At 46.6% G+C, this 13,447-nt stretch overlaps 2 protein-coding genes across 2 annotated transcripts in view; both read right to left on the bottom strand.

Moving 5' to 3' along the window:
- Positions 1 to 1,609, bottom strand: part of hoxc10a (homeobox C10a) — a 4,123-nt gene extending 2,514 nt beyond the window's left edge. The window contains exon 1 of the mRNA XM_086212805.1: positions 805 to 1,609. Coding sequence (XP_086068931.1) covers positions 805 to 1,519 — 715 coding nt within the window. The 5' untranslated portion in view covers positions 1,520 to 1,609. The remainder of the gene's footprint in view (positions 1 to 804) is intronic.
- A 6,894-nt stretch (positions 1,610 to 8,503) lies between these two features.
- hoxc11a (homeobox C11a) lies at positions 8,504 to 11,961 on the bottom strand. Its single transcript, XM_086214827.1, has 2 exons — positions 11,062 to 11,961; positions 8,504 to 9,757 (listed from the first exon to the last, which is right to left on the bottom strand). The coding sequence occupies exons 1-2, from the start codon at positions 11,816 to 11,818 to the stop codon at positions 9,525 to 9,527; spliced, it is 990 nt and encodes a 329-aa protein (XP_086070953.1). The 5' UTR covers positions 11,819 to 11,961; the 3' UTR covers positions 8,504 to 9,524.
- Positions 11,962 to 13,447: the final 1,486 nt, after the last annotated feature.

Raw genomic sequence — 13,447 nt, 5'->3', positions numbered from 1 at the left:
ATTCTGGAAAATAGGGGAAAAACTCCACTCGTTTCACTCTGTCGACCTGCTCGACTTCTGAAATAAAGAAATGAATAAAACCATGCAGACGCGCTTTGACCTGAAAATCTCAATAAAAAATATACGTTGTTTTTTTTTGTTTGCATCAAGGTGTGTATTTAAAATGGTTTAATGATAGAGACGAAGGAAATACTTCCGTGAGAGTGTTTAAGACTTTAGGCAACGAGACCAAATGTTCCAAGAGCGGAGTAAAATTATAGCTTCTTATTTTGGTTTTATTTGATGTTGTAAACAATAAAAATGACCCGTGTGTGTGAGTGTGTGTGAGTGTGTGTCAGCGTGTTTATTTCAATGATAACTGCCCATCTCAAATTCTCACATTAATGGAAAGGTGTTAAATGCCACAGCCTCCATAATAAGCCAGGCGAGGCTGTCAAACGCTCATGAGAGCAACCGAACGCACGTCTGCATTATTGGACCATACGACAACCCAGCATGGTTTCTCTCTCTCTCTCTCTCTCACACACACACACACACACAAACACACACACACAAACACACAAACCAATGACAAAACAGATGAGTTTCGTTTCTAAGTGCATTATTTTGCAGAAGGCAGCATAAAAACTGTACGCACATTCATAATGTTTGCTTTGGTAAGGGTGTAGGCAGGTGTGTGTGTGTGTGTGTGTGTGTGTGTGTGAGAGAGAGAGAGAGAGAGAGACACACACACACACAAACAGAGTGTGTGTTTGTGTGTGTGTGTGTGGGGGGGGGGGTTGTAGCTGTGTAGCAGTATTGTACCTTTTAATTCCCCGTCCGAGTTATCAGAGCAGCTGTCAGTCTTGGCCTTCTCCTCCTTCCGGCTCCGACTCTCCTCCGTCTCTGTCACGTCTCTCTGTTTAGCCGATTTGCTGCAACTTATTGCGGATTCCGCTGCTGACTCAACAGATGCCGCCAAGTGTATCAGAGAGAAGCCGGAAGGAAACTGCTGCTGCGGCTCGTCTCGCTGTGGCCTCTCTCCGTTGTACACCTGGAAGGAGCCGCCGGACGAGGCGGTTTGCTCGGGCCCGCAGCTATTGTCCCCCAGCCGGATGTAAACCGCCGGCTCTGTTGTCTCCTTGCCCTTATTGCTGTCATCCTGGTAGAGGCAACAGAACGCCTCCTCTTTGACGTTGCCCGCTGGAAAGGAGCAGGGCTGTAAACACTGGGCAACAGGTTGCTCGTCCCTGCTGGTTTTGGAGCCCGGGGTCCACGAGGCCAGCTGCGCTGACAGGTAGGGCGCATCCTGGAAGCCGCTGGGCGGCAGGGCGCCCGGGGGAAGCTCGTCTCTCTTGGAGAGGGAAGACGGTCCAACCTTCCCGATGCTTCTCATCACTGAGTATCCGTACTCTGCTGCGGCGGTGTGGATGTACATCCCGGGGCTGCTGGAATAACCCTCACCCCTGAATGAAGATGATCCTCCCATTAACGAATCCATCAGGAAGTTACCGGGCGCTATGTTGTTTGGACATGACATTTTCTTTTTTGTATTTGAAGACTCGATTATCGTTTGTGTTCCGCGGGTCTGAAGTGGCGGATTTCTCCAGGAGAATAAGGACAGTAAGATGCTGACATCTTTTGGAGGGGGCGCAAAAATATCAGTAACATAATTATGGATGCTGGGAGACATGTCATGTGATTTTCAGACCAATAGCGGCGTGGAAGTGGCCTTGATGCTCCAGACTGATGTGACGTCAGCGCGGTCAAGTTGGGGAATCTGGGGTGTCTTTGGTGGAGCAAGAGCGCCACCTAGTGGCCATGTGCCGGTCAGGACAGCAGGCCTACACCAGGGAACAAAGGAAGGCTGCTGCAGCAGGGATTTCCAATGCTCTCCCTACGTGGCTGCTACTTCTGTTTGTTTTTGACAGTATTTATTCGATTGAAGTTAAAAACTTGAAGTGGTTTAAAAGCTAAAGACCTGTGACGTCACGCGTCGGCGCTCCGGTCCTGGCAGCAAAGCGGCAGGGGGACGAGCAGCTCGAGGATTCCTCCTAAAACTGAGCATTCAGCACAAACTTGATGTGTTGGTTTGTTTTGTTTTCCCGGATTTGCCATCAGATTAGCGAGGTAAGAAGTTGAGGCTGGGCTCCACGGGAGGACCGCGGACCTGCAGAGGGATTTCAGACCGGGAAGAACGTTGAAATGCGGCTGCAGCCGCTGGTGCTTGACCTCAAACCTCCTCTTTTGCATACGGCCTGCTTCTTTTAACGTTATTCTATGATATATAATTCAAATAAACGTGTCTGTCTAGCTTTTTAAAGCTGAAATAACTCTTCTCAATCGTTATATGCTGACTTTTTTTTGGGGCCTGGCGTTTTTATTTCCACCCTCTGAGCGTTCATGGCCATTTTGCTGCTCTGACTGCTGCGACAGCGGATTGACAGCAGAACGCCACCATAATCAGATGATTTCATTTGATCTTTTTAGACTTCGAGTGGAGCCACGGGGCGGCACTTGGCTGCTTGCAGGTTAAATTCATTTATTGGGCCACAAAATATCACCAAACGGTGGATCCGTACTTGTGTCGGGCCTGCAAACGGGATATTCGACATTGCTGTAAACAACTAAACCCTGGACTGTTTGTTGTATTTGGTTTAATTTTTGTTTTAAATGTGTTTTATTATTGCACATCTGACAGCTTCTCAAACGGGTTTATTTCAAGCTCAGCTCAGCGTCTGTTTGGGTCTTACGTGTCGATCAGGTTCACATCCGGCGAGCGAGGGTCACGGTGGCGTTCAGCGGGTTTGTAAAGCGCGTCAAAGGGAGTTTAGCCTCTTCATCCGCGCCTCTCCCCGAAAAACTGCGGCTAATTTTAACTTCACCAAGAGCGCCGAATAAAAACGAGGCGTCATCACTCAGACAAACCCCGGGTGAACATCGGCCTGCAGCTGCCACTTCCAGTCCCTCCAAACTGGCTCAATACAGAGAAATCATAATAATAATAATCCAGCATTATAATAATATAAGCAGGTCTCCCCTTGATGTCATCCGACTTTTACTGGACTGAACCAAATCCTGAAGAATTAACCTGAGCGGCCCAGTTTGAGGAACTGGGAAACGAGTTTTTGAGTTTTCAGCTCTAAAATCACTTCGGACATCTTCGTAGCCACATGACCCACTTCTTCTCACCGCCTGTTAAGGAGCCTGCTAAGCCTCGTGTGTGTGTGTGTGTGTGTGTGTGTGTGTGTGTGTGTTTGTGTGTTTTATGTGATGGTAAGCCCATGTTTTATGTCTTGCAGCCACTTTAAGACATCCAGGCCTTAAAAAAAAACCACCAAAACGCCTAAAGTTGCTCGGTAGATCATCGGTCGCACCGCTGCTCCAGCAGGACACCAGAATACTGAAAATATCTGTTAAATAAAACACTGATGATACAAAAACTTTTGCTGCTCTTTTTTAATAATTATAGGAAATAAGGTCGAACACTGATGGGGTTTTGTTTTGGTTTTTAGTGTTTAAATATTAATAATAAGTCGCCCTTTTTAGTTCGTGTCTGTATGGAATTTGACCACGTTTGGATTTAAATTAACCAAAGACGAGTACACACAAGCACGCGAGCAGCAGAGTGAAGCAGTATCATTACTACAATCCTTTTTGCTCTGTTTTAACTTCTGTCTTGGCCCGGATGCTATTAGCTTAGCAACTCACCGCCAGACAGGCTGCACGTCGCTGTACCCCCCCCCCCCCCCCACACACACACACACACACACGCGCGCGCGCAAACAACGGCCAGTGACGTGGTGCGAGTTAGAAGCGCCGAGCATTCAACTTTGTGAATTTCTCGAACCATGACATTGCGCGCGCCTTCGTACTATACGTTTGGCGTGTTTGCAGCGTGCCCGCGCACCTGCTTGAGTAGTGTGTGTGTGTGTGTGTGTGTGTGTGTGTGTGTGTGTGTGTGTCTGGGTCAGAATCATTTTCAAATACAAGGGCAGGAACCCACAGCAGCAGCAGATGTGTTAGTGTTTGCTATTTGTTGCTTTTGACCGACATTAAAAAAAAACAAAAAAATAAATAAAACGAGCCTGAAAATAAACGTTGGAAGCTGCAAGCTGCGTCTCTGGTTCTTTCTCCTGCTCGTCGCGTCGCAGCTACAGATTCTAGACGTTGAAGGAAAAAGCTTGGGTTGTTTGCTTTTGTTTTGTAGCTCTGTACATGAAGTGGGTGCATGGTGGTCCGGGAGTATATGATTTAGAAAGCCAGAAAACTGAAAATAAGTTGCTAAAAATGCTCCTTTGAAGATAAGAGTGAAGCAAATTCTTTTAAAACTGATTAAGGGTGATATTTTCACACTTCATTATTCTTTGATCCACACACACACGCTGCCTCATGCAGGGACACATTAATAACTACACTGAATGCATGACCCGCCTCACTAACTCCCACCACTGACCCCCCCAACACAAAAAAAGGTTTATGGCACATTCACAGGTTGCCTGCAGGTTTGAACTCCGCCATAAAGACGGATAAAAGAAGTCGGAGCCTCAAGCTCTTGATAATATTTATTTGTATAAGAAATGCAGACGATATTGGGATGACATATGACGTCTGAGCCAAAGACCCGGAAGTGCAGGGCAACATGGCGTGGAGGACCTGGACTGAAAGGGGCAGCACGTCGGAATGTCACCCACCTGACAGGAACTGAGAAGAATTACTGAGACGTTAAAAAAAGGGAAAAAAAGAAAATGTGTTTACCAAAGTCGAACTTTGTGTTGTACCTGATTTAGCAGCATAATAAAGTCCTTGACTTCACAAATTTGACTTCAAACGTCACGCCAAAGTGAAAAATCAGTCGCAACACTCGCAAACACCATAAAAACGCAAAATGTGTCCAGGCAGAAGAGTGGAAGATTCCTGATCCCATGAATAAACATCCCTCCGTCGGTGGCAACCGTTCATCCAGGTCGAGTTTTCTTAATGGCAATAACACAATTTAGTTTCCATCAAAACATTCCAACAAATTCAGCAATTCTCTTTCTGCAGATGCTATCAGTCAAAGGGTCATCTCAGGCGTGTGTGAGTGAGTGTGTGAGTGTGTGTGAGAGAGAGAGGGGGGGGTGAGAAGAATTTCACACAAAAACACATTAATCGTCAATGTGCAACACAGGTTTTACACACACACACACACACACACACACACACACACACACAGTAACTCATCAGGGTCTTCACACTTGTCGAAACTTCCGCGCACCGCCTCATTGTGGTCCCGTGGACGTGGATCCCGGGGCTGTCGTGAAGCTACAGGCAGGTACGGCCGCTGAGTGCTGCTGGACAGAAGGTGCGGGGGCGGCCCTCCGTATTGTGCTAATCAGGAGCCGGTGGGGGCGAGCCTGGCAGCCGCTTTGAAATCTCTCTCCAGTTGGATGCGAGGAGGTGCAGCTTTGTGTACTCTTTCATGCTGCTGTCCGCTCCGTGTGCGACTGACGATTTACGACGCCAGAATCATTTACGTTCTTAATTAAAAACCAGCGGCAACCGCCATCAATGCGCGGAAATATGACGTTATGGCCGCCGAGGACGACACCGAGTAGCTGCGCTCGAGCAAGCACACACGCGCGCGTGTGTGTGTGTGTGTTCAACTTTCCTACAGTTGCCGAGGAGAATAAATAAAATAGCAGCAACCTACTGGAGGCAAAGTAAAGGCTTTTCACAGTTGTTTGATTGGAGCAAAAGCAGGAGCTGGTTTTTACTGCGTAGAACTGTTTTATGGGCCCATAGAAGAGGAGAGGTGCTGAGATGAGAGCAGTACACTGTAGTATAAAAGCCTTCAATAGCCTATAACCCTTTGATTAGTATTTGCAGGGCAAGAAAACACACGGATATCCTTGTTTTAACACAATAACAATCAAATAAGGACACATTTAATGCCCCACAAAACATTTAGAAATGTTACAAAACAAACCAGCACTTAGGGAAAATGATCATGTAATTATATATATATATATATATATATATATATATATATATATATATATATACACACACATATATATACACATATATACATATATATAAATATATACATATACACACACATATATATACATATATATATGTGTATATGTGTATATAGATGTATATATATATATATACACACACACACACACATATATGTATACATATATATATATTTATATATACTCATATATACACATGTATACATACACAAATATCTCATGAGAAATGAAATACACTGAAATATGAGCTCGATTACTTCTGTATTTTTGCGCGTATCAACTATTTTTCTTCTTGTTTTTTTGCCACCAACAACACAAACAAAAACAACAAAGCGCGTTTTTATCACATTCATTCTTTATCCTACCGTTGCATTTTAGCCTCGGACCAACAGAAATAGGTCAGCAATATAAAAACACCCTCCACCCTAGAAAGTTATTATTTACCAAAACAAAACAAAAATTGTATGCCTCATCTATTTTTTACAGCTGCACAAATTAAAAGAATCTTTACTAGATTTTTTTCAGAACTGTGTTTTTTCCCCAATGCAGCTGAATTTCAATTTTCTTTTAAAGTTTAATGTCACCAGGCTGTGTGTTGTCCCTGCTGAGTCCCTCGTCTACATAAAACACACCGCCATTTTCCCTTCACCACAACACGCAAGTGCACGAGCCAGACTCAGACACCGCAGGAGCTGCGGACCGTCCACATCAAGCCCGGGGAGGCTGTCACTACACGGCCAAAACCACACTGATGTCCCCGAGGCCAAACCCGGCTGAGGCCGGGAGACTCCTACGGCCCCCATGTGGCGGGTGGACAACACTGGCAGGATCCTCCGCAGCTCTGCTCGTGGATTTCAGATCTACAAATTACCCACGTCACCGTCCCAGGGCCAAGGTTGGTGGGTGTGGCAATAAAGGGGCTCCTGCAGCCTTGATCTCCGCTTGTGTGCGTCGCCTTCTTTTGTCAGAACGACTCCCCCCCACCCCCCCCCCCCCGTCCTTTCTGACGCTATATGACAAGTACATATCAGCTTATCCCGATTAGTAGAGAGAAGGAAGCATGCCACATTACACGAGTGGAAAAAATAGATCACGTGGCCTCCCCCCACCTCCGTTTTCTCATCACGGAGCTGAAAAAAATGAAATGTTGATCATTTCCTCGCTATCAGGACCCTCGATCAACAGTGAATACATGACAACGTGAAACTTAGAAAATACCCGTTTTACACACACACACACACACACACACACACACACACACACACACCAAACCGCCATGTTTGCATTTACAGCGCCACTCATTACTTGCAACATAATCAGCTACAACCACACACACCAAGAGTTGTTTTTTGTTTTTGTTTTACTTTTGACAGCGCAAATATTGTCCGGCAGTTTCTACCAACCAATACCAACAGGGTTTAAAACGCATCACGCGTGAAAACGTAAAGACTTTACAAGGACAATAAAGCGTCTTTACTGGGCGCGCTCGAGCTGGCAAAGTTACCTGCTGTAGTTTAACTCGAGGGGTCAAAGTTGACCCCTGCACACATTCCACGTCGCGCTCCCGCTCCCTCCCATTGGTCCATCCCGCCGCGGTGCACATTTCCGGGCTACAGAGGCTCCTTGATTCCTCTTTATTGCGGCGGGTTAAAGGTGAAGGCCTTGACATTATTGAAGTTCAAAGACTACATTCGATTGTAGATTGCGGTTAATGCGCACGTGCAATCATCACTGCACACATATGTTCTGGCGCGCGAGGAAGACTTATACGAAATACACGCGCGCGAACGTGGGCCTACGCTTCACACCAGAGTCTCCCACCCCCCCCCCCCAAAAAAAAACGACAACAACAAAAAACTGGGATTGCGATTTCCTTCCATCTTCAACAGCTACAACTGTGACGTGGAGCCGAGCAGCGGCGTCCCGAGGGTTCATCCGCGCTGCGACACACTGACAAGTGAGTTTTACATAAATGCCACTTGCGTGAAGGGGAAGGAGAAAAAACAACTCCACCACCCCCCCACCCCGCCATGTTCAGATCAGGAGCCTGGTGGTCAGGGAGGACGTGGGGGGGGGGGGGGGGGGGTTGGAGTTGTGTTTGACAGCCCGCACAGACCGAGTTCACGTCGAAACCTCTTGGCACATTTTCTCCTCTTCGGACTTCCAGTCCTGCTTGTTTACTATTTACTGCGGAAGAGAATGCTACCCCCCCCCCCCCAACAGACGGTGCAATTAGGAGTAAAAAAAAAAAATAGCCATTTAGTGCCTCAGTCTTTATGGCGGTGTCTAGACGAGCCTGCGAGAGTGGCGATTCCATTTAGTGGGCACTAAACCAGGTTATCCTTCCACTCGTCTGAGAGCTGTGGTCTATCTTGGTTTTGCGAAGGAAATCCAGCAGTGATTCTTTTAGACTATTCTAACCTTTAAATAGCCTGACCAGCCTGGGCCCGCTGACACCCCCCCCCCCCTCCCCCGCCCCCCAGCTTCTCAACCGCCACCAGATTTACCACAGTAAATGCGTGTATCCCCATGAACTGGCCATGAACGCGAGTTAAAAGTGTGATAATGTTGTGCGCGCAGGCCAGCAGTTTTAGGAAACACGCATTTACAGGCAGTTGCTATTTCCGTCTCTGACTCACGGACCAGAGCTGAAGCGGCGCTCGCAGCGCTGCCAGACAGAAATGCACAGTCACATCAGGAATTGTGGCAATGAAAAATCACAAACTCGTTGTTGTTGGGTTTTTTTTGCCTATAGGTTTTGAGTTTATTTCATAGGTATTATATTAATGATACACAGGCCGACAGTCCGCCCCTCCTCTCTAGAATCAAAAAAGCCCCAAAGTTCTAAGCAAATAATTTAACCAGTATTGGTATTAAAGTTGTTAAAATGGAGTGGGCAGCGCGGAGGGGATGGCAGCAGGGAGAAGGGGTTCAACACACGCCTATGTACAGTCACGGATGCAGGTTGCAGAGCTACTCTGTACAGGGGAATATACTTTCACAGATTGGACGTCACAGTTCTGGATGGTGAAAAAGCAGCCTGAAGACTTGCTATAAGGTGTTGCCACTCCGGCCGGGAAATAATTCGGTACCGATGTGCTATTTACAGAGAGTGGGGGGGGGGGGGGGGCTGGAAGTTGTCTGCGCAATAAGGATTCCAACTGTTACATTTGATTCTTTTAAACAAATATGCCTATATGAACAATAACATAATAGAGAATCGTGATAAATAGAGGGTCATATTCAAGATCAGCGTAGGTATAAAGGATTATTCTAACCGGAGGCCTTTCTCAGACACCGCGAGGAACCCTCCGCCGCCCGCGTGCGCAATAAGAAAATGGCGAATTATATTCTATTTTTTTTTTTTAAATCCCACACAGGCCTAATTGTCCACGTTAGCATTGCACTGTTGGTGACAGGGGCTCTCTCCTCCAGAACGCTTCTACCCACGGTTACAACTCAGGGAGATAAGTGAAGGCCCTCGTGCCACCGGGCCAAGACCGCGACACTTCACGCTCCTGCTCACAAGAGGGGGTTTCCAGAGAAGTACTGGAGGCGATCTCTGCTCAGCTTCTTCTCTTTCATTCTTCTATTCTGAAACCAAATTTTAACCTGGCGGTCGGTGAGGTTTAGCATTCGGGAGAGCTGCAGCCTTTTCTCTTTGTTGATGTAAACGTTAAAGAAAAATTCCCGCTCCAGCTCACGAATCTGAAACTTGGAGTACGGACACCTCTTCTTCCTTGTGCGAGGAGTGCCTGGAGGGGGAAAAAAGAAATATTAAAAAATAAAAGAAATTAAATTAAATTCCGAGTATCTTTGGAAATACATATTTGAAATAATAATAAAAATCCCCCGTGAATGAAGAGGTCGTGAGGCTGTCCTGTGGGGAGCGATGGCAACATGAAGCCAGCGTTCATCAGCGAGAGCAGCTCTCCGACAAACCAGCCATGAAGAGTGTTAAATGTCGGAATCGCCACAAGTAACTAATATCAGCTTACAGCCTCTAAGTACGTGTTTATCTGTTATAAATACACAACAACAGAAGTATTTCGACTCATTATGTGCGTCACATTCCTCTGGAGCTAAACTAACAATTTACACAGTCTTTTGGCAGTGACTTGAACTGCGTTGCCCACGTCTGCGTGCTCTCTGCAGACCTCAGTGCTCCTATAACTTCTTATCAAACAGGTGACAGGGGAAATAGATTTTTTATAGGGTTTCTTTTTGTATGGGAGCGGAGCAAGCATCAGTCTAACTTAGCCAGTATCTGCAGACTGACTGGGCCAATACAATGGAGGCTACATGATGCTAAACTTAGCCATTTCAGTCCTAATAATCAAGCTTCATTTGGCTTGATGTGCCCTGAGTTAACAGTGATGGCAGCCTGCATGCTAACCTTTACGGTGAGGCAGTGAGGCGAAATAAAACCCATCGACATGCTTTTGCTTTTCAGCTTCTTCTTTTTTTTTTAAATGTAACAAAGAATTTAGTAGAATTGGTAAGCAAATGCATTCTTCTTTTACACAGACCAGGCAAAAAAAAAAAAGAGCCAGTTCTTTACTGCTGATTCATTTAGTGGCTGCTTGTAAATAGAGAATGGCTTCTATTCCGGGCCGACAGATAAGAACGCCTTTAACCGTAAAGTGTGTAATACTGTGTGCAGCATGTATTTTGCGGGCAAAGCCAGTGCTAAAAAGAAAATTCACAAGACGCCAAAAGCAATGTTCTGCCCAATTGGCTTTTACACTCGACAACCCAACGAGAAAATCCCTTAAAATGCCCAACGCAAGTTCACGATCAAAGTTAACATTTGTCACAATAGCTCTCTCTCTTAAAATTTTCACAGACTCTCACCATGGACGCATCTGTGTATAACATCCCCCTTTTTTTTCTCAAAGCGCTTTCCCATCGTAAAAATTCTTCTCGTTGCAAGAAAGAGCTTTGTAGGGTTATAATAAAATCCTTTGAATGCTTATAAAACTCCACATAAAATCTGACCGACAAAACACCGGGCTAGTCCCCTTAACCTTCCCCCATTTTACAGCTTCGGTGTACCTACTGGAGTGGCTGTTCTTGCTGGCGCCGCCGTCCTTGGTGGCTGCCGAGGAAGACGTGCATGAGCCTGAATTTGTATGTTCCTCCTCATCTTCTGGGTCTTTTTCCTGCTCGGAGGATCCCGGAACCGAGGCTGTGGACTGCTGCTGCTGCTGCTGCTGTTGTTGTTGCTGCTGCGGCTGCTGCTGCTGCTGGGAGTCGCTTTCCAGCTTCCCCCCCTCGCCCTTTTGTAAACAATTGTCTGACTGATTGTCCGTGCTGCTGCAGTACGCCGTCTCAAAAAAGCGATCGAAACCTTGCGGGAGGACATTGTTCTTCCCCACGCCGGAGTAAAAACCTGTGGAGGGATGGTTGGAGCCCGGATGGGTGTGATGGTGGTGGTGGTGGTGGCTGTACACACTCTCGTTCTTCATAAGCATTTCTGTCATGGTGGATGGTGGAAGACAGTCCCTATGCACCAGGTCGTCTCCCGAGTAGCACGATGCATAATTGCTCCTGTGGTGCCATTTACTAGCAGGGTCCAAGCCGTAGGAGACTTCCCGAACCGGCTGCACTTGAGAGAGATTTGTGGAATAAGGGTAGCTGATTTGCCGGGACGGGGCCTGAGGAAGAAACGAAGAGACGGCAGAAAACTCGGGGACGTAGTAGGTGCAGCTGGGGAGGTAGATGTTGGACGCGCAGCCCGTCCTGTCTCCGAACTCGGATGTCCGGTCTTTGCGCGTCTGGGAGCAGAAGTTGCCCAGATTCACCGAGTTAAACATCTTTCTCTCCTCTCCTACTCCCGTAGATAGATGTTTTGGATACGAGCTGCAGCAGAAGGGAAAAATTTGGGAAGGCGAGATGACGCGCAATCCGTCTAAGTCGCCTCGCAGACACGTGATCGAAAGTAGATATTGTCATATATCAATTTGGAAGAGTTGGATGTGTAGGAGTGGTTGGGTTCGGTGAGATCGAGGAGGTTCAAACGAATAATTTTCCGACACCAACCGGGACACAGAGTAAAAAAAAAAAAAAAAAAAAAAAGTACAAGATTGGTCTTTGATGTCTTATGGCAATTATAGACAGGCCTACTGTATCTGTGTGCTGGTGTTTAAGAGGTGGTGTGAGCTCCTTTAAACAGACAGTACACAGCCTGCAGAGTGCATAGTTTTATGGAGAGTTACAGGTAAGATTATTATTATTATTATTAATATTCTTATTTTTTTAATCCTGTTGTTGTTATCGCTGCTATACGCGAAGGGCCGTGGCTGCACGGATACTGGACGGTTGCGGGACTGTTCATATTTTAATCATAGAATAAGGAATAATTATTAGTGACATTTACACACAGTAGAAGTCATCCATTGGGGAAAGCAGGTAAAAGTCAGTAATCGCGTTGAATGTGACCCAGAGGAAGCCGTTAAAGCACGAATCCATAAGCTAAATCATTTTTCCTCGACAATTTGCCATGAGTTCAACAATCACAGTGAAATCCGTGTTTGTCTTCAGCTCTGGAGGCTCCACAGGAAATCTCCCTCATGTGATCTGTCAGTGGAGAGAATCTCCTCATAAGGCGCCTATGATCTTTTATTTCCCAGCTTCTTTCATACTGGGGAGGCTGCTGGCAGCCCGGGCGCTGAGCAGGTGTGGGTGACCTCGGCTCACATTCTGACTCTTTCCTCCCTGCTTCTGGTTTGTTGTCTCTCTTATCAAATGAACGCGTCCCTCATTCATCTGGCTGGGAGCTCATGTGGCGTTCACACCGCCAGCAGCTTCAGTGACACACATCTGATTTCGTTTGACGTGGGGGATCCTGACAGACCAGGATGGTCCGCGGAGGACAACTGAGCACGTGAAGGTCCAAGTTCCTGCAGAAGAACTACCGGTGAAGCCTTGGGACCTTGCATCTCATCCAGTGGGCACATCTGCCCTAATGGCGCGCGCTCACACACACAGACATACAGACGCGCGCGCGCGCACACACACACACACACACACACACACACACACACACACACACACACACACACACACAGTAGCAATCCAACAGCAGATTTCTTAGTATTTTTCCAGTCTGACGACAACCACAACACAGCTCATATCGCCGCGTGTGCTGGTCTCACTTGGCCAGATTCAAACTGATGTGGCTCACTTGTCAGACTTGATGTTTTGATTAGCATGTTGTTGTTGTTGTTGGGGTTTTCTGTTGTTTTTTTCCCTCCATGTCAGTGCAGAGCAATAATTGATTCCCTGCAGCCCGCGAGCCTCCGGGCCACGCAGGGGCCTATTGACCAAACAGTTTTAGTGTATCCGACATTTTCCTCTAAAATTAAATAAGTCCCAGCTGATGCTCCCAGCTGCTGTGACCATTTTATTTTCCAACAGAATGTCAGCATTTATCTGTGGAGGAC

Source organism: Aulostomus chinensis, chromosome 9, assembly GCF_037954235.1.
Source record: "Aulostomus chinensis isolate RoL2024-O1b breed Wild chromosome 9, RoL_Achi_v1.0, whole genome shotgun sequence".
In the NCBI taxonomy this organism is placed as follows: Eukaryota; Metazoa; Chordata; class Actinopteri; order Syngnathiformes; family Aulostomidae; genus Aulostomus; species Aulostomus chinensis.
The sequence above is the reverse complement of the archived record's forward strand: the minus strand, read 5'-3'. Positions and strand labels throughout refer to the sequence as shown.